The sequence below is a fragment of the Thermobia domestica genome, chromosome 1 (assembly GCF_964235325.1).
Source record: "Thermobia domestica chromosome 1, izTheDome1.hap1.1, whole genome shotgun sequence".
NCBI lineage: Eukaryota > Metazoa > Arthropoda > Insecta > Zygentoma > Lepismatidae > Thermobia > Thermobia domestica.
In genome coordinates, this window is record NC_137454.1 from 389,343,267 (window position 1) to 389,370,592 (window position 27,326).

Below are 27,326 nucleotides of genomic sequence, written 5' to 3' on the forward strand. Positions count from 1 at the left end.
AAAATTTTGTCTTAAAACGGACCCCCCACGAATAGCGGGGAGCAGTTGCTCCCCTGTCTCCCCACAAGTTACGGCTCTGGCTCTGCTTGTGTAACACTAGAAATCAATTTTGTAAATTTCAGCCACCTATCAATGTTTTGCACAAAAACATGACTAACAACAAATATCTCCATAATACCTTATCTGAATCAAAATTTTAAAGTATATATTAAGTATGTCTGCCTAAGTTGTCGTGTAAAAGTTGAAAATAGTAGGTAGTCTAGTAAGGAAAGTGTTCAAATTCCTAGATATTTAGCTCTTGCTTATAAAGAAGATACATTTCCAGCAAAACAAGCAAAGAAATATGGAACTTACTACAGAATTCCTGAATTGTTATTGAAAAAGAGTTCTCTTGTTACTAGGAGTATCTACCGGGCAGTTTTTACACTTTTACAAAGCCTATTCTTTTCTTCCGTCCAGAGATGACGTAGGTGGAGAGGAAGATACATTTTTAGATATAAAGTTTTTAATTTTCCCTAATCGGTATAATGACGAAAGAATGCAGGTTTTGCATATACAGAGAAACTATCACCAAACATTTTGAAATACAGCATTACGTCATGGGAAGAAACTTGTAATTTGCTTACAACTGGTAGTTATCAGAAAACAACAAATTCAAAAAGGACTCACTCGGGGAAGGAACTAAATACACGGTTCTGTTTGGTTGGCGTTATCCGTTTCTTGGCACATAGCTTACATATAGCAGAAATCAAAGAATTCCTGCTGTCGGCCTTCCTGGCCGAGCGTACCAGCGCAAATTGCTAGTAATAGAAATCGTTTTTGACGGGGGTTCAAGCCCGGCCCAAGGAAGTTTTGTTTTTTAATTTTCATAACATTTTCTCCATTAAAATAAGATGAAAATGATACTCAAACAAGGATTTACTTACTTGTGTGAAGATAAGAAGAAGAAGAAGAAGTAAAGTTAGTAGTAGTAGTAGTAGTAGTAGTAGAAGGAGTAGGAATAATAGTAGTAATAGGAACGGTTAAAAGCGTCGCAGGGTTCATTTTGTTCCACCTTGACTCCTATTGTATAAATTTTGTGACCAACTTAAAACAGGGCGCAAAAAAAGTTATTTCCGGAAGTATTACTCATTCGTGTTTAAAATACTCATAAATTCAGTATTGACTAAGGATTTATGTAAAGCACTATAAACATCTTCCAACCAAGAGCAATCTGAAAATATCGTTAGTAAGAGTGACACGTTGTCTAGAAGCGTTGCAGACGACACTAATTCAGCGCTGGATACTAGCAGTGTTACCAAACCCTAGTGCGAGAAGTTGCGAGTCCCTTTATTTTTGATTTCACCTCGTATTTCTTAAGGCTACAAGTATAGTCAAATATTGTCCCGTAAATTTAACTTGTAAAACATGACATGGTTTCACCATTTCGAAAAGAACTGAAAATAATTTTAGGTGTTATTACTACCTTATCATCTGAACAAAATGTTTCACTAAGAGGAACAATAAATACAGAAAAACCCGTAATCATAATCTGGGTTCTATTTTAATAAAATGCTAAGGCTCCTAGAAGCAATAGAACCGTTTATTAAGGTTTCAAATTTTTAGGAGGGGCGGGAAACTTCAAATTTTCCCACGGGTCCAACTTAATACTTTTCTAGAGGGCTCAAATATTAATGTTTGCCCCTTCAGGAAAAGTTCCAAGTTATGGTGCTGGATTTAGCGGTGTAAGTTAGAACTACTAGATGCAAAAGGATTGGAAAAGAGCAGTCAAAGTTTATGTTATTTTCATTTGATTTTTTTAAAAAAAGAAAATATTGAAAAATATTTAAGATTCGCAAAGTCAAATAAATAGAAACATGGCAGTATTGAGTGCAGGATTGGTCAAAATTATAGACAATAGCTTAACTACAGTTTTACTGGTTAATCGGGACGTGAAAATGGCTAGAATAACCTGTAAAACAGCTAAATTTGCAAACACTGGCAGCAAATCTGCTAAAATTGCTACAGATAAACCATTTCCAAGAGGCATCCAAGGATTCATCATACCATTGATATGACCCATGTTCCATTGACACATGTGAGGAATATTGCAGCTAAGTCCAATCACTTCAGGGGGATGGCAAATACGTGTAACGAATAGAACACATCCGCATTCGTTTAAGACTTCTTAGGAGAATTTCGGCCATCCTCACATTGTCTTTGTTTGAGTACAAAGGCAACCGGCTGGGAATTCTTTGCTCACGTCGAGCCGTTGACTATACCAGTCCGGACGTATGACTGAACGTATCAGAACTTTGTTTACCACTAAAATGCTAGTAGCTCCGCGTAGTGTAGTCGCTAACGCTCTCGGCTTTGGTGCAAGCGGTCGCGGGTTCGATTTCCGGTGCGGGACATTTGGTCGAAAACGTGTAACAGTTTTTTTCAGGCCAGCCATTCTTATTTAAGCTTTTCCTGGGTTTCTCTCATTCAAGTCAGGCAAATGCCGGGATGGTACCCAATACACAGATCCCAGGTCGCTTCCTGCCTTCTCCGAATAATGTGCTCTCCAAGGAACGTTAACCTTCATACGTCACGACCTTAAGGTCATAGATGCCGGTAATGCAAAGAAGTATGTACAAATACAGGGTGTTTCAAAATGAATATCGGAGTTTTAAGGCTTTGTACTATTTATTACAATTATAAACAGGGGCGTCATTTAGGGGGGCAGGGAGGGGCATTTTCCCCCTGAGTTTGATATATATATATATATATATATATATATAGATTTTATCAATAGAATAGTAGTAAATCAGTGAGAAACGCGAAATTTTTACTAATATGAAGGAGTCTTGCCCCCCCCCCCCCAAGCAAAATGTGAAATGACGCTCCTGATTATAAACAATACACCAAATGAAAGAGTAACTCAGTTTTGTACGCACGCATACGCATACACTGTTTCCTCTGTCTGCCGTTATAAAAGATTGGTTAAAGAACGTTGTACCCGACCACTGGATTGGTCGTAAGGGGCCGAATGACAGAGCTTGTTTCGCATGGCCTCCACGTTCACTAGATTGGACTCCATGCAATTTTTTACCTTTGGGGATTCATGAAGGATCATGTGTATATGCCTCCGCTACTAAGAAAGAGAATTGGAGTAGTTGTTGTAACAATTACTACAAACAAATTACTCAAGGTTTGGGAAGAACTCGCCTATCGACTCGATGTGTATCGCGTGGCTAATGGTGTTCACATTGAACACTTGTAGCACAAGCTGTTTGAGTTGCTCTTTCATTTTATGCATTATCTATAATTGTATGTTAAATGTAATGAATGCTACAAGGCCTTAGAACACCGATATTCTTTTTGAAACACCCTGTATATAAATAAACTACCAAAATACTATGGGCAATCAGTGATGAAAGTTTTCAGCTCATATTCCTAGTATAAAAACAACAAGAGGAAAATTACACAGAATTGAATCCTTGTTCTCTCATTGAGACATATTTTGTATAGTAATCTATTTACAATTTATCAACATTTCAAAATTTAACTTTATGGATTTTGTTCCAGATTTCGAAGAGAAACTTGTTTACCAGCTCTTACGCCTGGACATTTATCTTAATCCCAACAAAAGAAGAGAGATTCAACATTTTTAGTAATTCATCTGTGGAAAACTTTGTTCAGAACAAGCTACAGCATCTGAACGCCTTCCTCTCGTCGGATGTGACAGTTACTGTCTTCGTGAGACCAGATATGGCTGAGCTGTACGAAGTGTATCGTCTTGGTGTAAGCATCAACGGACCTTTAGTTGTGCGTCGTGTTTCTATGGACGAGGCAATCCAGAGATCTGCCACGAGTTTGGCAATCATCAGAGGCAAAAATATGCTAGGATCAATATTACGCGTTGCAGGAGTGGTAAGATTCATTTTTTTTTATTATCCATTCATTCCAATTCAATAAAATATTAGATATATTCACAGGTCATTCTGTAAAATGACATTTTTTTTTAAATTTTCATCATTGGAAATCATTTACGTTATACAGAAATTTTGGAAAATCATCCCTATCAAAAAAAGTATTACATAAAATTGAAACAAAATATAAACTGTATTATATGTTTACTTACTACCATGATAAATACCGCTAAAATACATCCAGTACTGTGGCATATACTGGTTTGATGGCTTGGGCTACCACTAACCTTTGTAACACCTCTACATTATTATTATTATTATTATTATTATTATTATTATTATTATTATTATTATTATTATTATTATTATTATTATTATTATTATTATTATTATTATTATTACTATTATTATTATTTAGTTTCCACGTTATTATACACTCTTGAAAAGAAGAAAGCCTTACAACACATTTTCCTTTTATCAAGTAGATAAATATCATTTTCTTTTCACTAGCAAAACGTATCTCATTAGTACTACGAAGAAACGATCGTACATTTCTACCTTCTTCTCTTAAATGAAGTATATTTACATTTTGTATTGGATAAGTGATAACCCTACTCACTAGAGTAAATGAAAGCTGTGGGAGTGATAAAGAATGCTGAGATGAGCGACTAGCAACGAAGGAGCCTCAGTCTGTAAGAGCCTTCGCAATGAAACGCAAATAATGAAACAAGTATTCATAACAGCTATACCAACTGTCGCAAAATACTGTAAAACACAAAATTTTCGTTGCGTTGACGCAAACCGCTACGGAACTAGGCTCAAGGTGTCCGAGACAATTCCCAGAGACCCCCAAAATACACTGTCATTACTCGTATAATTTCCCTTTACTCTTCACTCACGAACAAGAAACCGCTTTTTCTAGAGACAACTTGTGTTACCTGACAGCCCGTTCGTACGCTGTGGGTGGCGGTGGAGCGAAGGGGAATGCCCTGTGGTGTTAACTACATGATTCTTCGTGTAGTAGAGTAACTAGGGAAGTGGTTTCTACTGCGTTCCCATATCGAAGACCTCCAAATGAAGCGAGACAGACTGCCTGCAAAGAATTAGTGGATGTTTCTAAATCCATACAGTTCTCAGAAACTTGTATCATTGAAAGAAGATACTAAAGCATAAAATTATTATTATAATTTAGTTTATATTAGGCAATAATAACTTTATTTTGTAATATTCTAGGGCTACCGCCGGTAGGCCTGGTAGCCAACAAAATACGCCACTGATCTAGTGTTATAGAAGTACCATGATTTGTACTAAAATGCCAGAGCTTGTTAGTTTACAATTAATTATTGCTTAACTGTTTCTTATTAACTGTAACTCTTGTGTAACGACATTATTAAAGTACTTTTGCCAGTAATTTCTTCAAGTTTTCCTTAAACATGATTTCAGTTTTTTGAGATTGAAATAAGCAAAGGGGAGGCGTTGTTACTGGTTCTGGTCCGAACTTCGTGTCCCTTCGAATACTCCCAACAAAGCCGAAGCATCGCGGCCATCGAGACCGACCACGGTGGTTTCAGGTCTTGGCAGGGGAACGGTGGGGCATAGTAAGTCACGTGAGAATTAGAAAAGAGCATACAATGAATTTGTCAATGTCACAGTTTGAAAAGAAAGTTTGTGAACCACGGCACGATCGTGACACTGCGCTTTATGTGTGAACTAGCCTTTAAGGTGGCAAATTTTCTGGTTACAATATGAATAAAACTTGAAACTTTAAATAAGTCCTACATAACCATCTCCAGTACTTTTCAAGCATATGCAAAAAGGAAGCACTCAATTTAATATTATGTATTTATGGAAATAACTATTTTCTTATATTATTTTTATATACAATTTTTGTTTTTATTTGAAAGCACGATCCCGAATATAGCTATGATACCCTGATGGAATTATCAGAGCAAGGCTGGTCGTTTAAAAGTGGATTTGCCACTGAGGCTTTGAACAATTTGCAAGACTTTTTAAATTTCAGGTAAGTTATCATCAGCTTCTATATTTTCTTTCAATTTAATTCATAGAGCGATGTTAAAACACATAGTTAGTAAGTCAATTATCAAACGAACATTTTTACTAACTGAAATTTGGACAAGAAACAAATTAGCCCTAAACCAGAGTAGACAGCTTTGTACCATGCTGCCTACCAGAGTAGAGATCCTGATTTTTTCAGGTCACAATTGATGTTTTCGTCCCAGTCAGCATGATGTAGTGATGGCTTTTTTGTTGCTCATCTCAGTGGTTATAACCTAATGATCTTTCAATTTTCCTTCAGTGTAGTGGCTGTAGAAGCAGGATTTTGGGGCCACAAATTAAATGGAGTTTGGCAAGGCATGGTAGCCCTCTTACTCAATGGGTCGGCTGATTTGGCCATCAGCTCAACAGCAGTGACATCTGAGAGAACTCAAGCAGTATATTTCCCGCATACGACACATGCATTGCAGTAAGTATTAGCTCGTAAATCAATTAAAAATTGAATGTTTTCGCACGGTATAGAATAGCCCGGACATGTTCAATTGACTTATGCCAGTTTTTGGATGCCATTTTGTGACTGTCATGGTTGGATGTTTTTCGTAGTATGGAAAGGTGAGGGCATTTCCCACAAATAGAATTATTGTTTTTGGAAAGAATCCAATGGAAAATATCGGTACCAGGCCCGTCCGCAAAATGTCAATGTATTAAGCGCTGTTGAGCGTGCCAACATATTCCAGTAACTTGAAACGTCCATACCTCCAAACGGCTCCGTTCACAATCAGTGAAAACACTCTATGTTTGATCACTGGTTGTAAGTGGCCCAAGTGGAATTCTTGAAGGAGTTGCCTCCAGACCCATGTGCGTCCAAAGGGTAAACATTGAGAAAATATGAACTTATTAGAGAAAATTATCTACGGTTCAAAGTTAACATCATGCCCCATCATGTTTGTTGCCCACTGTTTTTTTTAAAATATTGGCTATGGAAAGCACGGATATACTCCTTGAAGCTGTTCTATGATAGTTCAGTTGTTGCAGATATCTGACAGCTATAACTCAGCTCACTTTCAGATGTTCTGCCAGGTCTGCACCTACGCATTTGAGATTTTGTTCCACATACTGGTCTAAACTGGCGTTGAGTTGGACCTGGTTGGCCAGAAACTTGTTTCATATTTGCCATTTGACATGTTTGAAACTGGGTAATAATCCGATTGATGGTAGACAATGGAACCTGAAGATTCCGAGAAATCAATTTTTAGCTTACACCGATGCCACATTGTCCCATTATTCGACCACGTTCAAAATCACTCAACTCTTTGGCTCCTTTGGGTTACAGCATCATTATTTCTCTTTTGGAATCTACACACTGTTATTATTGATACGTATTGCATAATTTCATTAGCTACATTAAATATACTAAATATTGTGGTAGGGAGTAAGCAAATCTAATTTGTCTTGACTGCAAATTTCGAAGAACTAAGTTCATTTCGAAAATCCAGGGGTAAAGAAAATTGCTCTCTTTTGTCCCCTGTTGCAAGCTCTCATGACACTGTCCAATTTTTTTTTTTGGGGGGGGGTCTCTGTACCTCATTTTATTTACAGCAGTTGAAGAGCGACAATAACCCGCCATTAATAATCGATAAAAAAATGCACTAAATATGTTATATACTGATCAGTTAGGTATTGAATTGCAAAGCGTGTTGGCCCTGGTGTCATATGTAAAACGCCCTGGAGCCATGTGTTTGCATTTGGTTCTACGCGCTGTACTTTCACACATATAAGTACATTGCTGAGCGGGCAGAATCAACTTCTGGCTCATCCAAAGAAGGCCGGTCAAAATCTTTTCAGGAGTTCCACTTTCTTCTGAAGAAGTAAACGTCTTCATCTTTTTTTATTTTTCGTCAGATAGTCATACATCTTTACTCATCAGAATTGATATTTCTACGTTCAAAAGTTCAGCTATAGTATTTTGTCAGCATATAGAAACAAAGGCGCCCATCAGGGAGGGCAAGGTGGGGCGCTTGCCCCCCTAGAGGAAATTGTACTTCAGAATATCGAAAATCCAATAGTATTTTTTACATTAGTTACAGCAAAATTTGAAACTATTTTTGAAACGTCGCTTATACTTGCCTCTCCCTCCCGCCTTGGAAACCACAACATGATTGCCCTTGCACAGAAATTTGAAACGGTTTCATGACTTGCTATCCAATGCACATTTTTCCTAGTATAATCACAAAAAAAAACTGCAATTTGCTGAATTTTGTAGTAGATAAACAGTGACTTGAGTATATTTCTAGTTCACAGCTAGTATTTTATTGAATCTAGTTTTGTAAACAAAAAGTTATAAACAAATTTTCTTCAGGTCACTCAAAAGACTTGTTTGCAGTACTTTGCACTGTCATTTATGACATAATACGTGATTTTGACAAGACATTTTGAAAATGTACTGTGCTGAGCTAACAACTGACCAGATTCTTATTTCATATAGTCTAAATACTGAGTAGATACATTAAAGTTCAAACAAACATATTCTATGATGCCGGTATTTAACTTTGTCAGATTCATATGTCATTATCTTTACTACCGATATTGGTGGATTATCTTTTGATACTTTGTTTTACTAAACCTTAAACTGTATTTTACGAATATATTATCTTTGTTTATGTATTTTTATTTTAGGTTAGCAGCCTATGTACGACAACCGCGAGCAAATTCTGTCTATAACGTCCTTATAGCTCCGTTCGCAATTTCACTCTGGGTAGCTGCTACAGGATTGGTTGTCTTCCTAGCTTCAACTCTTTCCATTGGTTCCTGTATTCAAGCGAAGGCATCCAAGGACCACTTTATGTCATCCTTTGCAGAAGCCATTTTATGGTCACTGAGCACATTATGTCAACAAGGTAAGTTGCATCGGCAGTGACGGTGAAGCTGAATTCACCCCATCCACCCCTTTTCTGACTTGAGGCGACCCATGTTTTTTTCTTCAGTTTAAAGGCATTCGTTATGATGTGAGGCACAAATATTACAGAAAATATAAGCACGATTTTTTTTTTACTTGCTAGCCATATGGCTAGCTACCTTGAAGAGGGTTACGCCCTCTGTAAGGTGCGTGGTGTGAAGGAATTATTGTATTGAGGAAAGGTATGTCTGGGCTAAGTGTTTCTACTTAACTTTATTACCATCAGCAGTTCAAGGTATCAGATTTAAGGAAATTTATTCCTTAACATTAGGAAGTGGAAGGGAAAAATTATACATTGCTAATTATATACAAAAAATACACCTGACGATTGTAATAGATGAAAGTAGTCATATTGGTGAGAAGTATCACATACGATCGACGTAAACATAATATATCTGAATGATGAAGATGAGTTATGAGGCGAAGTGCGGTACACAGGACAACACGAGGTTATGTTAGCAGGACAAATGAAACTATCTTCTGCCTAGGGGCAAATCTAGACGATAATGAGAGACGAGGGAGGCCCATGTTAAAGTCAAAGGGAATTACTGTGCATGAAAAGATGGGTGGATGAATGGAAGATGTTTATGAATAGCATAGTCAGCGATGAGCAATAATGTGGAATCTCCGGGCGGTAGAGAGTAGTGATACAACGTAAAAAGGAATGACAATGGAGGATGGAGATGTCTGTGAGGCGTAGGATGCAGGCCGGTAGCCAATCCAAAAATGTAGAGGGGGTAGAAGTTAGGGGGGCGACCCAACCATATTATAGTTCATTTGCAAGCCTATCATGAAAAGTTTAGGGAGGCAGTGAAAATTTAAGGGGAGCGGCCTACCCTAGTCCCCCGTGGATACGGGCCTGGTAGGATGGAGTGCAAGATGCCGTATGGCGTCTTGAAGTAAAGGATGTTGTGTTTGGAAGCGTTTAGTTATATATGTAAGGCGGAGTTTTTCAATGTGGTATTGCAAGGTGGGAAAAGAAATAAGACGGTATAACTCTTGAGTAGGACTAGGCAACCTGATCCGGTATGCAACACGAATGCCGGCATGGCGTTCTAGGGTAAGAAGTTTATTACAGAATTTTTCTAGAGTGGCTATCCAGGCTGTAAATTCATAAGTCAATATTGGGCGTAAAAATACTTTGTAAGTATTGAGAATTGTGTGCAGCCGTTGTCCCCACGTTGTACCAGTTAATCGCTTAAGCAGATTAAGAGTCTGCCATACTAAAAATAATTCAAAATTTACCATTTTTCTTTTGCTTATTTATTCATAAGCGAGCCTTTTTAAATAACATTATTATTTAATTTTAATATGTGTATGTTAAAACTATTTTGTTTATTACAAACTAAATACAACTATTATTTAAAAAGTAGTTCACAGGAAACAAAAAACAACATGATACGTAAGCAAATGCAGTTGAGTTCGTTCCCCTAGTCACTGCCGTAACTTAGATTTTAGGGGCGTTGTAATTCTGGCAACACTGCAATTTCTATGGATGGCAACACTGAAAATTTTTCAGGTTCATATTTTTTGTTGTAGAATAACATTATCTATGATTGTGGTAAGTTGCATTTCATTATCTCCTTTCACTTATGAATAAACAAGCAAAAGAAAAATGGTAGATTTTGTAAAGGCAGGCTCTTATGGCGATTGTGGGCTTTAGTAGTGATATGTTTTAGATGTTTATTCCAAGTTAGATGCCGGTCATATGTGGTGCCTAGGTAAGTAACGGTATTGCTGGATCATAGTGCGACGTTATCTACGCGAAGAGAGAGTTTCTACTGGTTTCTTTGAACTCGAGAGGAACGTCTACGTGATAAAAAAGACTATTGCTTGGGTCTTGGCGGCATTGATTGTAAGTCTTCACCTAGTACACTACGTAGTGAAACTATCGATTGCAGTCTGAAGGAGAGTATTAATATGTTGAATGGTATTTACGAGAGTGAGAAAAGCCGTGTCATCAGCATATTGAAATATATGTGTGTGATCAGGTAATCGAGGCATATCAGTGACATGAAGAAGATATAGTAATGGGGACAATGCAGATCCTTGTGGTACGCTGGATAGGAGAAAAATAAGATAAGATAAAGAGTCGTTAACGGAGATGTAAGCAAGATGGTTGGTAATGAAATTGCAGAAGAGACGAATGTATACGATAGGAAAACGAAGTTTGAGTAATTTATAGATAAGTCCAGTATGCCAGACCTTATCGAAAGCTTTCTCTAAATCAAATAGGTCTAAACAAGAAGGTTTGTTCGAATTGTAATGTTCAGTGATGAGAGTTGTCAGTCTTAGGAGTTGATTGTTTATGGAAAATGATGGCCTGAAACCTGCTTGTGTTAATGAAAGAAGGTGATTGTCAGTAATATAATGATACAAACATTTTACTAGAATACGTTCTAAAATTTTACTGAGTGTAGAAGTTAGTTGGATTGGTCGGTAGGAAGCAATATCTTGCGCAGGTTTGTTAGATTTAGAGAACGTTCATGTTTTGGAAGTTTTCCAGGGTGTACAATTGTCGTGAGCGATGGATTAAGGTGAAATACAGTGGAGGTAGTTTAGATTGTAGTAGTTGGTATATATAAGGTGCTCATTCCTTGGATGACTGATGTAAAGTTGTCAACAGTAGTATATAAGTCCTCTTCTGTGGTAGGCTCGGTGAGATGAGTAGTACAGTGGGTGATGTGACGGCGGTACATTTCCATTTGGCTTTATCGAATCGTAAGCTGGTACTTGTGAACACGAGTGATTGAGAGCCCGTGGTTGATATATCACTTTGGTGTGGGCTTGGTCACTGCCTAAGGTATCAAGAATTTCGACTGTGCAATGTGATATAAGATTGGATGAGGAGATGACTATGTCAGGAGTTGTATTTGAAATTAGACGAGTAGCTATAAGAGCGAGTTTGCCATTGCATAATCATATATTCAGTACATGTCTTATATACAAATTATTGAACTTAATTTTATATTCAGCACAAAGAATTCAAGCTATCGTGGGGTTAGTTTGGGATAACCGAGGTAACTTTGGGACAGATAGACTTTTGTATGTTGAGCATGGTGTGCAATACTTTACTATCGCCGAAAGCGGAATCCTATGGCCCCGTCAGAAAGGTAATGCTCTCTAATGACAACTTCCAAAATCTCTGGACAGCGTCTTGCAGGAAGCACAGCAGTCTCAAGTGTGTTGTAGATGCAAGGGAGGAACTACTGTTGACAAACTTTTATCAGACATGCAGAGACTGGAGGCGCTGTTATGAAAACTGGTATCTAAAATGAATGTTGAATTCCTTGATTATTACATACGTCGATAACTTGGGTATGTACCGAAAAATAACGTTGTAGTGGTGAGCTTTATCAAAATTGAATCATTGGAGCTTTATCAAAATTGAATCATTGGAGTTTTATCAAAATTGAATCATTGGAACTTTATCAAAATTGAATCATTAGAGCTTTATCAAAATTGAATCATTGGAGTTTTATCAAAATTGAATCATTGAAGCTTAGTCAAAATGGAATCATTGGAGGTTTATCAAAATTGAATAATTGGAGCTTCGTCAAAATTGAATCACTGGAGCTTTATCAAAATTGAATCATTGGAGCTTCGTCAAAATTGAATCATTGGAGCTTTATCAAAATTGAATCATTGGAACTTTATTAAAATTGAATCACTGGAGCTTTATCAAAATTGAATCATTGAAGCTTCGTCAAAATTGAATCATTGGAGTTTTATCAAAATTGAATCAATGAAGCTTCGTCAAAATTGAATCATTGGAGGTTTATCAAAATTGAATAATTGGAGCTTCGTCAAAATTGAATCATTGGAGCTTTATCAAAATTGAATCATTGGAGCTTCGTCAAAATTGAATCATTGGAGCTTTATCAAAATTGAATCATTGGGGCTTCATCAAAAATGAATCATTGGCTTTCTGACATCCGTCGTATAGTGCTAGAGGAGCTCCCATCATCCGTAATGGCAAGATAAGCTGACTGTGATAGGAGAAACTTTTTTTTTGAATCTTCTGTCTGGTTTCTTAAAAAAAAAAAACAGCAATGACTTAACCTCAATGAAAATACCGGAGGAAAAATTAAATGTTCCCGCTGAACGAAACACCTCCTCTGAAGACATCTATGCCATCCCCTAAGGACATATGAAAAGAAAATGGCAACATTTGCAGCAGTTGTAAAAGTACTGTATATCGATACAGTCCATATCCACTGCACGGTGAGCTTCTTCTAAAAGAAAGGGGGAGAAGAAGGCATAAATTAAGACGGAAACCAGTGACAGTGAAAGTCTGTTATCAGCCTCAGCAGTTCCTTACAAAAGTCTGATAGCTTTGTCGGACTCCTCGAGAATATATTTATTCAGATTAAGACACTATTTATCGTTATTACGGTATCAATGTTATATACCAAGTAGAACATTTTATTTAGCCTTCGTATAGGATTTATATAGTTAAAATTCTTAGAACTGAACTTTTGCCAGACGAAATTGTTTGAAGTGTAGCTAGGAGCTTGGAGAAAGGTAGAAAACGAAGCCTTAATTCGTTTAACTTCATTGGTTAGATCAGCGTTTCCCAACCTTTTTCAACTTGCGGCACACTACAGATGTAACTTGAATTCTCGCGGCACACCCATAGTATATATATATATATATATATATATATATATATATATATATATATATATATATATATATATATATATAATTACTATTATTATTTGTAAATATAAAATACCGTGGTATTTTTACGTTATTACTGATCTCCTTCTTACAGAGAAGAAAGCTCGATCACTGACTTTCCCCCGTGGTAATTCATTATGCTTATTTTTCATTCTAATTTTAAAATAGAAAACAATTGCAATGAAATGTAGGATTCGGGTTTTTAAAAATCCACTTTCTCTTTCAAAAACTGTATCTAACCTTTAACTAAAAGGGAAGATCACTAAATAACGAACAAATAAACAAATCTCCTTTACTTTTAAAACACAAATGTAGGTAATTTGTATACATGTTTGCTCTGTGAATTTATTAAATGATATATTAAAATTTCAAATTACGAAATAGTCTGCAACAATAAAGAAGCAATAATGGTCATGACAATGATAAATACGTTTTTCCGCATTAAAAATGTACAGAAAAGTAACATTATGAAACTTAAAATTGTAGATTTATAGTAGAGGTTCATAGTAATGTGAAATACAAATATACATTTTCCATTATGTCTTGCAATTTGGTTCCTACAGAATTAATAATTTGTTTCGATTTCCTCGCGGCACACCAGCGGCCCATTTGCGGCACACCAGTGTGCCGCGGCACACCGGTTGGGAAACGCTGGGTTAGATCATCGCTTATTGTAATTCTTGCATCAGTTGCTGTTCACGAAAGCTAGTAGAAGGCAAAAGCGGGAATTTCTCGATGTTAATTTCGTTAATTACTAAATATAATTGAATAGTAATTATTGCAGTTTATTCTATAGAAGTTTATTCAAGCGTAAGCACGTTTTACTAACAGCATGATCATTACTTCTTTCAACAAACCAGCTTCAATGAGTGGCAAATCTGAATTTTTCTTCATATCCAACGAACTATATACATTGTGTACTAGTTTTATTTTGTTGTGTATTTGACAGGTTGGTGGTGTACTCCTACATGCTGGTCTCTGAGAATTGTGTTTATGTCTGGTCTGTGCGCAGGAATCTTGGTTTACACGGCGTATTCAGCAGCTCTGGTTTCAGTCCTTTCCACAAATGTATTACCTATCACATCGCTAAGAGGTTTATTTCATAGTAATCTGCGAATAGGAATCCTAGACTACCCTGTTACACATGACACGCTACAGGTAAGAAGAAAGATTCTTATTAGTACAAGATAATACACGGTAAAAATAATGGCTGCGCCAATTCAACATAATAGATCTATGTTCCAATAGTTGTGTTAAATTTTGCCATACATATCTGGTGCTACTTCAAGACCAACGAATTTTGGAGTACATTGTTAAAATGGTAATCGTTAAATCAATTACCTGACATGGGGCCTCATTCCATTTCAGGCTTCGCAAAATTTGCGGACCACAACGTAACCTAACAAATGCAAGAAACAGGTTAAAATGGTAGTCGTCAAATCAATTACCTGACATGGATTGTCATTCCATTTTAGGCTTTGCAAAATTTGAGGAACATTCAATTGTATGTGTGTGCTATGCCCATTATAGGAAATTTTGCGCTACGTTGTCGCAAACCACTACTGAATGAAACCCTTGGTTACTGATAGGCCTATTATGGAATCATTTTGGTGAATTTGTCTTGTAGCATATACATTCGTTAAACAACCATGTTTACAAAAGCATTTTCTAGCTTCTTAATTAGACATATAACTATTATGAGGAATAATAAAATGTGTCATAAAAAGATTACAAATCATTACGAGGAATGAAGTATACTTAGCAAGAGAGATGAACATAGTTGACTCAAATATCGCGATTTGGCAACCATGCTTCCTAAATGAAAGAAGAACATTGGAAAGTGGTCATCAAAGTAATTAAACGCAGTCTTAAACGTTCTTGGCTTTGATCCAGTTTGAAGAGTCTTAAAATGGTAGAGTTAAGATGGACGCCATACTACAAAGTTGCTGGGAGCGTTGCTCTTCTTTTTTTTTATTATTTTTTATCTTTAAACAATTTTTACTTAAGTTTATTTTCCATTTAATTACAATCTTTAATGTGTTACAAATATTTTTACTATGTTTGGCGCCACTTTTGTTCCTTCTACACATTATATAAATTGAAAAACAAGTTAACTGTTGACCGGCTAATCGTCCATATTGGGCGGGTCATTTTTTGATACACTTTTGTGATACATTTTTATTTTAAAGCAATAATCAGTGATATAGTCGACCTTGCCTTGATTAAGCTGCGACTCTAAAACTTTATTCCTCGAAGGAGGATCAAGACAAGACAAGAGTCTTAAAATATGGGTTCATTCGCTAAGAAAAAATGTAAGAATACATAAAAATAGATGGAAGCACTTATGGTTATGTAAATCTTGTCAGAAAATTCAAATCCTCACACAATTAGACAAAAACTATAAAATACACTGTGTGAAACTTTGCTCATAGTTCAGAAAACATATATGTTGGTCATTTAGATATTTATCCGTCAAGGTAATGTGTACGCTGAAAATTACACTATAGAAGTATCCCTCTGACTCGTATTTTGAACTGGTTATGATCCGGTGCTAAGTCATTTTCATTAGCAAATTAAAACGAAATTAGCCGATTACTGACGAATAATAGAGGTAAATGTAGTATTGTGGAACCCCATTTTGTTTTTGGCATGTACAATGTGTGGCATAAAATACACTCAAACTTTGTACACACAATCTGTAATGTGTTTACCTTTGCAACATATCATCAAATTGAGATAATGTGCATAATTACCTAAAAATAATTTACATTTTCGAGAACATTCCAAATTTGGTCGTTTCAAAAGTAATATGGTAATGTGGAATCCCAATATCAATATACTTATAAGAATTAAAAATTTTACCAAATGAAATGCAGACTGGTATTTACAGCGAATGTACTAGTTTATTAAGGTACCTAAGTTTACATTCCCTATAATAGATCTACAAAAGGCAATCCACGCTATTGTCGATTATGTAGGAAAAGCTCTCTACTATCTATTTACTGACAAAAGTCATAGATGTATATGTCTTTTTCACATCCTGAACAATAAACATGACACCACAATTCACAACATACACATTGAATCCACAACTCGACTCTGGTGTCTTTAGAAAATGACTGTCCGCAAAATATACACGTTACATCGTTAGTGTTGGCACAAACCTTTTCAACCGGGATACTTAATACCATAATTAATTGACTCTTCTTCAGAAGCAGATGCAACTTCAAGTAAGAGCTTCCGTTTACATTCAGTTTTTGTCACTTGTTCTGCAGCTGTTGCATTCTTCTTTAATTTGAGACAATTCTTCAACGGCTTTGCATTGTTTTCCTTAGCTGTGTGCAATATCCTCTCTCCAATGCTAACTTGTAAGATGAAGCTGTAAGAACTAATGCACTGGATACCTTCCGTCCACTATCAGAACGCTTTCTCGTAAACTTAGGTTGGATTGATTTCTTGAGAAGACACGAGAACACTCCTGGTGGAACTGGCTTCCTGTTCATCTTTTGAATGTAGCGCTAATTCTTTGTTACAGCTGCTAGCTGCTGTTACAGTCGCTTGCCTTTTATTCCTACCACGTGTGATATTTTGCTTTGTACAACATATAGACCGCTTTCATCTACATTAAATACTCTACCTGGGTCATACTGGTGCTTCTCGTATTCTGCTTCAAGCATATCAAAAAATACAGAAACTGACTCTTTATTGAGGCCACTTGCTAGTGCATAAGATGTTCCTGTGGGCTTGTGGATTGTTAGTATATCTTTATGTCTTCGCATGAAATGGCCAAACCATGCTCCTTGCAACTTCATTACTTCCAAAGGCATGGTCAATGTTATTTCTTGCAGCTAATTGATATGCTATTCTTCTTACATCCATCCGAGTCAAACTATAGCACCAACTTTTCATTTCTAGTAACTAACTAACTAATTAACTAACTGCTGCTCCATCTTCGCACGCATTAAAGCTCTACGTCCTGTTTTTAACTGGACACATTTTCCAGGAGAGAGATGTCTTCTTTACAAATCTTTGTAGCGTTGTTCAAGGGCGCCGATTTCTCTGTAAATTTGGGGGAGCCCATTCAGATGCAGGAAGCATATATGAAGATTTTATGACAAGTAACATTCAAATTATGCCAAACATAGTAAATTTATAAATACAATGAGGGGGTCCACATGGGCTTCGGGGGGCCCGGCCCCCTTGGCCCCTCCGGGATCGGCGCCCTTGGCGTTGTTTGTGAAACATTGTACTTATTTATTCCTTTTTTCAGTCCTATTCTCTTCGCTCGAACATCTTTGAATGCATCAATCTTCTTTTCACTATCCCATTTCTTCAAAACACTCTTCGGTTTTGGTCCTAGTTGTTTCCTGGGCATCTGGAATGATGTAAGACACTAATTAGTGATTTGCAGAAAAATGTTGGTAAAGTTTGATAAGAGGTTCCACATTACTATCTTCGACGTATTGGATTTTTACTTGTCCTTACACTTTACTTTTGAAAGATAACTTAGGTCATTAAAGTAAGAAAAAAACCTATAACTATGATAGATTACCATAAGCAAATCATTTGGTATCTACAATCAATAACAGTACATCAAGTTACAATACGAATCTTACCTTGCAAAAAGTTCACTAAAGAAGAAAATCAAAATAACTTCCTCTACACGCACGTGTCTCATCGAACTGAACTCGAGATCTACACTGAGCTACTGCATAACTAAATGCATAATTTCTCGCTCTTTCCAGTAGGCTGCAGCGCTTGCAAGCTGCGATGTGCAGGGTTCCACAATACCACTTTTACCTCTATAGTTATTAACGTTAATGTTTCAATGGTTTATGTTACTTGTGCAAGCTGGGAGGATATCTTTTGAAAAAATACCATAATGCTGTTACTGTTTCCGCTCTCCTTCGTTCATTCACTTTAGGACTTTAACACTACAGCAGTGTTATTTCCACACCGTTCAACAAGGGCATTGTGTCAAGCCGGTCCCACCCCGGCCTGTGCTAACCGCAACACCAGATGCTTGATGTTGAAATAACACGCAAAGTGATAGTATTCCTATTACCACTAGTCTGTGTTAAATTTCAGTTGTATTAACACCTTTCGCATGGAAAACAGTTTGTAATTATTTGGTGGAAACAAATGCTGTCGCACATGAGGCGTAAATCAATTGCATTTAAGATGAGCATGAAGTTATTCAACTTTGAAATTCTGGTAACATCTTGTACCGGGTGCGTGAAAAGTAACTGCATATGCATACTTTTGTTATTCTACAAAAAATGATAATATTACTGATTTTATGTTCAAAACAGTGTCATAATGTAAATTATTCATTAAGATTTGATATTGCTTGATTCACTTAGTTTAATCGTTAACCACTTAAAGCAGCGCGAACAATGTAAACAAACTTGGCGGACCGAGGTGATTATTTGTTTATGAGCAAGGTCAGATTACTTACCGTCTTTCGGAAGCAAAATTACACCTGTTTAACAACATAGACGTAAGCCCCTCCTAACAAAAATTTCTGGGTATATCTGGCTGCTAGTATAGTTCTACCCTGTATCTTTACCCTGACTTCAAATTTTATACCTTCTACCGAGTCTTGTAGACTACTGTGTATCGGTGTCATGGCATTACTTTACTATTTACCTTTCATGCGGACGCGGTGGCTCAGTGGTAGAGCGTTCACCTCCGATGCTTCGGGTCCCTGGGGTTCGATCCCAGCTCGCGCCGTGTGGACTTTATGGTGGACAAACACCGTACTGGTGGGTTTTCTCGGGGTTCTCCCACTTTCTTCATTCCACCATTTTTCACTCATCTCTCATCATCATCGTCTCCTTTAGCCTAACCGGCATAACCGTGGGACGTAAAACAAAGATTTCATTTTATTTTTCCTATTTAGCTTTCCTTTGTTATTGACATAACTGGAATGGTTATTTTAATAAACGTTTATCATTTATTTACAGCATTCATCTGTAGAAGTAGTAAGAGCTTTATACAGCCAGCGATATTTGAAGGCGGGAGATAGTTTCCAAACAGCTTCTGAAGCCTTCAGGAAGATGAGAAGAAACAACATGGCGTACATTGGAGATAATTTTGCAGCACGAAAAGCTCTCAAAGTGCTGCCCGTGGAGACTGCTTGCGAAATCACAGAAATGCCTGTGCCATTCACTTTACAACGACAAGGAGTCATGCTTCCCAAAAACTCACCTTTGCGAGAAGTTATTAACTACAGGTACGAGTATTTTAGTACTAGCATGCACTAAAAATTTCTTTTATGATATTATTATTGTCAAGTATTCCGCCTTTTAGCAGATCCTGGAACTAATAATTTTTTCTTTAAAAAAAAAGGGTTGGGCCTAGAAATATTCCACGTTTATCGATCTTCAGCTTCCTCTTTTAACTTCCAATATATTTTTTTTCTATTCTTAAAATCATCGATCAGTAGTGTTCTTCTTCCTATTCCTCTCTTTCCTTCTATGACGGCATAAAGAAGCCAACTCTTTGCAAAATATGTCCAATCCAATTGGATTTTCTACGAAGGACGGTGGCTAGAAGTGTTCTCTTCTCTCCTAGTTGTTTCAAAACATCTTCGTTTGTTCCTCTCTCTGACCATTTTATCTACCGTGTGAAAACTCTTTATAAGGCAAAAATTTTGGTATGACTTCTCTACGTGATCTGCATCCAACATGACGGAAAATTTCAAAATTCATCTACATATCCAACATTTTAAATAGACAATACGTAGAGATATCGAAAGTTCAAAAATATTCCTCTGCAAATAATTTTTAAGCACTATATTGCTCGAACTTTTTTCCTATATAAAAATTTTGAGTTCACATACCTCTGTTCGAAGTGTCAACCCCTTAAATTAACAGGGTACGGGTTTCAGCATTTTTCACAAATATCAACTGTTTCTTAGGCAAAAAGGGGACCTATGCGTATGGAATGTCCGGTATAAACTAATTTACACATGCTTACGTAGATGATATGGATAATAATAGTGGAATGATGAAAGTAGAAGAATCCACGAACACGAAATTTGTCCACCACAATCCACTTGGGGAGAGCTGGGATCGAACTAGGGACTACATGTGCCAGGGTGCTCGACCACTGAACCATCATAGCCCCCAAATCATATGCTATTCCTCACCTTTACATGTGCACCACATTTGAGGACTCTTTATAGTGAATATGCACCCGGGTTGTACACGTGTGTGTGCTGGGAGTCGTTAAGAAAACAATAGGCGAAATAATAGGTCAATTCTGATACAATGGTTTTCTAGTTTGATCATATTGTATTTAAATATATATATATAACCTCGTAAATTCAGACATTGGTCTCTGCATTAACAGATGTTGTTTACGTTTTCAGTTTCCTGAAACTGTACGAGACTGGCCTTCGCAGCCACTGGAAGGAAAAATGGCTTCTCCGAATGCCTGAATGTATACCAGTGCAAAAATACTACAGCGTTGAAATAGACGATCTGTTCACAGCATTTGCTACACTTGCAGCTGGGATTGTTCTATCTACTTGGATACTCTGCATTGAACTCATATATTATAGACACAAAACATCAAAGCAATTGGCAGCGTAAAATATTTCAAGTAAAGTAACTTCATGAAAAATCAATGTGGATGTTTCATTTCTATTTTCAATTTCAGAAGAAACATTTGAACCAACTGAGTCTTACAGCTGAAATGCCCACTCTTTACACGCAGAGAATAGGGGAAGATTTGAACCCCTTTCTGCCATTAGAATACGCATTTCAATGGAAGTGAAATTTTGGCACATATTTTTGAACCCTCCTATCGCAGTGGATTTCCAGGATGTCGACGGAGGGAAACAAGTTGGAGCGTTCCTTGGACCTTTGACGTGCTATCAGTTGGAGACGGATGACTTGTTGTTTGGCCACCATTTTTAATAGAGTTCAAAATCCTTCGGTATGCTTAACCTCAAGGAACCAGAACAAAGCATTAACCCATTAATGCCCAGAATTCCCCACTGGTATTTTGAAGTTTTTTTTTCATCTATTTGGTCCTAATAGTATTCTAAAATAGATATAAGAATATTTTTGAAAAATATATTTTTCCTTGCTTTTAGCCCGGCAACTTAAGTTGAAAATAGGCACACACATATTTAAAAAAGGGCACATTTTGAAACGTTACAATTCTAAGAGAGAAAATATACTGCAAAAACATAAATCAAATCAATGAATCCTTCCTTTACAGACCTTCAATCTTTCCTTCTGGAGTCTTTCAAATCAATCCAGTTGAATCTTTCTCCTAAAAACGCATTGTACTCAAAAACAGTGTTAACCCCGCATCAATATATCATACAAAGAAACTGGAACAATGCTATGAGGAAACAGACTCCAAATTCACGGTTAAAACCAGCAATGTTAACCCATGACGAAAAATTTCCGTGGCAACTCAAGTTGCCAAGGGGATGCAATGGGTCAAATGATACTTTACGACTTTTATTGATTTCTGGAGTAACTGTGTTGTACGATAACACTTCTCTGTATGTTGCACGCGACGTTCAGGACTTCTTCCGAAGATTCAATTGGGAAGTGTTGAGTCAACCTCCTGAAGTCCTGACCTTTTGTCTTATGAGCTTCATATCTATGGGAAAAGGGAGGATTTTCACTCATATGACGAGATGAATGCCGTCGATTGTCAATGGTTCGAACGCCAACCTTTCAAGTTATACGGCATTTGTAGATTGGTCACACAATGGCACAAATGTTTGAACGCTTTGCTGTAACACTCATCACAGATATTGTGTATAAAAGGGTAGTGATACACCATTAATACGCAGATAATGTTTGCAAATAAGTTTCAGTTGATCACACCACATATCAAAATTCTAATCTTTCTCTTTCGTTTTTATTTACTGCTATCATAGCCTATTCTTACCCGCCTTCTATATTTAACGGGCGTTGCTTCGTCGCCAGTACGAACAAATATAACCTCTCTAATTAGATGACGCAACTTCTAATGAAACCTTGACCGTTCGTTAAGGTACTGTGAAGTTACGAGAGGATCAAAAACTAAGGTTACAGGACTGATATTTCTGGAGTTTCGTCTGTTGTAGAGAAATGAGGAGTGTGCGGTAATTTTAATACATGGAGTTGGCAACTGTGCAGTATTTTCAGCCACCCGCCACCCCTGGCGCTAGTTGTAGGTAAACACAAATGGTGACTTGTTTGGAAAACTGGTCTTCGGAAGAACTCCGCTCAGTTATTCGATTTCTGTGGGCGAAACATGTAACCGCGGATGAAATGCACTGGCAGCCGGTAGAGGTTTAAAAAGATTATAATGTCTCGTCAGGATGTCGCAGAATGGTGTCAAAAGTTTGCGGCTGGTAGAGAAAAGACGTCACCAACGAGAAGCATATGGCCCAGAAGACCACCACGCTGTTGAAGCAGTTTCGCTGGGACATCATCGACCATTTTCCCTATAGCCCGGACTACTTGAAAGAGCACCTAGGAAGCCGTCGCTTCGCTTCAGACGAGGAAGTGAAACACTTCGTGACAACGTGGCTGAACCGCAAGGACAGCATTTTTACCAGGAAATCTTCAAACTCATCTCACAACGCGACAAGTGCCTCAACCGATATAGAGACTATGTCGAAAAATAACCGAATGTATGTACTATCTGTTGGCTGTATTGATTGTACGAAATAGTATATACACTTTTCACTGCAGGCTTTGTAACCTTACTTTCTGACCACCCTTCGTATATGGCACCAGTTTACAAAAAGTAAAATAAAAACAGCCATGTTTCACTCAGTGGATGGTGTTATATTGCTCACAATACAAAAGAACATTTACAGTATTGAATTTGTTTTTTTATACATATACAAGAAAAATAATCACAGACTTTGAACACACACGTGAATCTATGAAGATGACCTCTGCTTCAACTCTTCAAGTGTTGATTGCAGCTCAGCATATTTCTTCTGTAGCGCCTTCTCTCGTTCTGTTTGTCTATTTACATCTTCTGTTAGGGACTGCAAACAGAAAACATGCCTTATTAATTTAACTTACAAATGGAAAACAAGAGAAAAAGCCAAGTCATATTGAAATACAATTCACGATTCAAAATTAAAAATTAATCATACTGCAATGGTCATTCCAAACAACGAGATTAAAACTGGTGATACTGTTAACTGAAGTGCAATTCAATTATTATTATTATTATTATTGAATATTTTCACCGCCTTGCCCTTTTCCAATCTTGTAAGATTTATAAAAGTAATGCATTTTTACGAAACTTTCGCGGAACATACACTTTCTTTTTTAACTAATTGGAAGGAGGGAGGGAGGGGGAGGAGGTAAATTCACTCACTGCCTTATTATTGACTGATTTCAACTCCAAGCAGTACAAGTTGTGGGAAAGCCTCATACAGGGTTTGTTCGTGAAGTAATGAGAGTGGGTCTGGTAAAAAGAATTTATTGATCCGATCGCTACATATTTTTAAAATTCTTCAAAATAGTCTCCTTGGGCGTCGATATACCGCTGCCAATGTGATTCCCATGCTTCAAAGGGTTCCTGGAAGTTAGCTGCCGCAACCTCTTTCAGACAACACTGTGACAGCCTGTTGGATGGTGGACACATCGTCGAAACGGTGACCTTTGAGGCTTCTCTTGAGCTTTGGGACCAGAAAAAAAGTCTGCTAGGTTTACATGAGGGCTGTACGGTGGCTGCAGCAAAGTTGCAATCCCTATACAGTCCAGGTAGGCGATCACAACAAAGGCGGTGTGAACTGGACTGTTGTTATGCTGGAGCTTCGAGCGATCGGCAATCTCCGGTCGTTTCCGTTTGACGGCTCTGTGCAGGTGCCAAGGACTTCTTTGTACAAAAAAAAAAAACGTTGTTAACGATTCGTTCTGGAGGTACAAATTCTTTCTGCTGTGACAAAAACTCAAAAACAGCTTTTTCGCTACGCGTGATCTTCACTGCATCAAAGCCCGGACGCAACTGCCGCCCAGTGTGTTCCTCAGCTTAGACCTTCCACCAGAAATCCTTCCCACTAGGGAGCGTGTTGCTGGCAACTGGAGCGCCGCACGGCGGACGGTCTCATTACTTCATGGACAAACCCTGTATTACATACAGCTCATATTCCATCACAACCGAATAATTTTTACAAAAGCAATCGTCGAACAAATTTTCTAACTCTTAGGGAGGTGAGAAATAAAGCCAGTCAATCATTCGCGACTAACTTTAAAAGACAATCAATGAGGTAACTGTGAAGCCTCTAAAAAAAAGTGCACGCCATATTCTACCGAATTTGGAATATGGCATGCTTTTCTCTATTTACTTTTACATTAAACGAAAACAGCTTTCAATTTGGTAAGGAGGGGGAGGGAGGACGATATCAACCGTGCGAAGAAAATACGCATCTTACTGTTTTAAAATAATCAAAATAAAAAAAAAATGTTTACGACAAGTATCATTGAATATTTTCTAATATTGGGAAAATAGGTGAGGAATTCAGTCTGTCATTTTTGACCGATTTCACCACAAGCAGTGGAGATAATTAAGAAGCAACAATGAAAATATACGCCATATTGCACAAAAATTCCAATTATTTTGGTCAAAATTAACTTCGAAGTTTTCCCCTTTACCCCCTTGACTTGATTTTAACGCACCAACAAGTACGACTACAATGCCCTAAATAAAATATGCACTAATTTCTATCAAAACCGAATAATTTTTACGCACTTCCTATGAAAACTTGTATTGTATGTAGTGCAAATTTGCAACAAGGGGTGGATTTTACCTCATTATTCTTCATGATCTGCAACCCCAAACAATATGTAATAGGATTCGGAAAAAAAAAATCACTTCTGGCACTGAACATGCACTTAAGGATCCTGATACTACATCTATCTGAATGTAAAACGTCCCTGACCTTAAGTACTAAGGTGTTCTTTTGTCCGTAATGATATCATCAAAATGGCGGTCACGTGGGAAAATATTTTTTAAACAAAGGTAATGCTTACATTCATTTGACTCGTATAATAATTTATTTTCATAGTTGGAGTTGAAATGCTAATAATAATAATAATAAGAAGAAGACGAAGAAATTTAAAAGACAATTCATCTTATCGGATTAAATATAAATCAACACGGCCATAAAAAAAAAGAAAAAGAAAAAAAAACCTCGTTGCTGAATGGTCATGTTTGGTATCAAATAATAAGTTTTTGAGGTAATGGAATCGAAGCGAAGCATTAAAAATACTGGCAGACGATCGTACAAACAAGACTAATAATCGTTTTGATAGTCGGACATACATAACAACTAAAACATGAACAGCAAGTACTATTTTCTTATTCACATTCTATAATGCATGCCAGAACTTCTTATATACTGAACGTAACTTCTCTTCCATACTCAATATTCTTTATATTCATTTACTATATTAACATATTGCTTAATTATATATTTTAATTACTTAACTTTCTTTTCACTATATATTTCTCAACACAAAAGAAATTACATTATAAATAACAATGAAGTAAACATGATGGAAGCAAGCTAATTACATACTTTTTATTTAAGTATCATTATCATTATTATTCAAGCACTAAGGAAAGAAATACAGAGCGGAAACATTTTGTTGACAGATCTAAACATATATCGATTGGCTTCCTCAAAGTTAAGTGGTTAACACTGAGCTGCCTGTGCAGGAGGCCGAGCTTCTGAGATCCTTGCTTTTGGGCATCACGAAAAGTATCTTATTATTAGAAGCCATTTCTCAACAAAGCAGAACTATTTGAGACGTGGAAACAGTTCTACGAACTATGAACCAGACGCTAGTCGAATGGATACTGAACTCTTGAACCAAAAGCATGCCACATACACACACATAAACATGAAGAAAGGTATGTCTCTATGTATTTACTGTTTGTCCTGGAAACTATCACACGAACAATAACGTAGGTGGTAGCTAAAATATATAAACAGAAAAAAAAAATGTGTCGGCGTGTGCTATTAGCTGTTTGGTTCATATTTCTGTTCATACTGGTCACGCCGATCTGTAACACCACTTCAGTGGCTGTGTATGAAAGGGCTATAAGTACTGAAAACGAACGTTAAATATCAATCAATTACGCCTTGGTTTGAATCTATTATATTTGAACCCACCTAGTTATATCATGAATTCTATTCTAGAGTTAAGAATGAACTATAAATACAGTTATCAAGCTAATGTTTTAATATTTCGATGTTACAAAGGTACAGGTCTTATCAAGACAGAGCACCAATCACTATTCAAAATGGCCACCTCTGGCCCTTATCGGGCGCAGCACGCACGGTCTGGAGGGTAACTTCTGCCTCCTCACAGGAGAACGCTCGAGACTCCGATTTGGACGACCCTTCCTACAGATCACGCCCTCCAATACGGACCACAACCAGTAGTTCAATGGGCTAAGGTCGGGGCTCCTGGAGGGTATAATCAGAAGTAATGAAATCAGGAACATACTCTGAAGCCACTGCTGCGTAATCTTGGCTTTGTAGGTTGGTATTGAACATGGTGCGCGGCAATTGTTACACCAGAGGGTCCAACACTGTCGCTTGATACAATTTTGAACTGTTCTCACACGATGTTCCAGAAGTGGAGGTCAGTTCTGCCATCGTAGGACCCTCCACCAAATCGTCACTGAGGTGGGATGGAGGTCTATGAGGAACCATGGAATGTTTTCACGAGCTTCCTGGGATATTAAGGCATAAACACAGTCGATTGTACGACTCTTTATTCGTGAATATT

At 37.2% G+C, this 27,326-nt stretch overlaps 2 protein-coding genes across 2 annotated transcripts in view; one reads left to right on the top strand and one right to left on the bottom strand.

Annotated features, from left to right (window-relative positions):
• The window catches only part of LOC145682881 (ionotropic receptor 84a-like), a 62,565-nt gene extending 41,337 nt beyond the window's left edge, over positions 1-21,228 (top strand). The window contains exons 4-10 of the mRNA XM_081754245.1: positions 3,550-3,894; positions 5,798-5,913; positions 6,211-6,378; positions 8,586-8,806; positions 14,498-14,706; positions 19,515-19,783; positions 20,924-21,228. Coding sequence (XP_081610371.1) covers positions 3,550-3,894; positions 5,798-5,913; positions 6,211-6,378; positions 8,586-8,806; positions 14,498-14,706; positions 19,515-19,783; positions 20,924-21,146 — 1,551 coding nt within the window. The 3' untranslated portion in view covers positions 21,147-21,228. The remainder of the gene's footprint in view (positions 1-3,549; positions 3,895-5,797; positions 5,914-6,210; positions 6,379-8,585; positions 8,807-14,497; positions 14,707-19,514; positions 19,784-20,923) is intronic.
• Positions 21,229-23,333: 2,105 nt separating this feature from the next.
• Positions 23,334-27,326, bottom strand: part of Cdc5 (cell division cycle protein 21) — a 90,822-nt gene continuing 86,829 nt past the window's right edge. Inside the window, exon 16 of the mRNA XM_081732408.1 lies at positions 23,334-23,563. Coding sequence (XP_081588534.1) covers positions 23,453-23,563 — 111 coding nt within the window. The 3' untranslated portion in view covers positions 23,334-23,452. The remainder of the gene's footprint in view (positions 23,564-27,326) is intronic.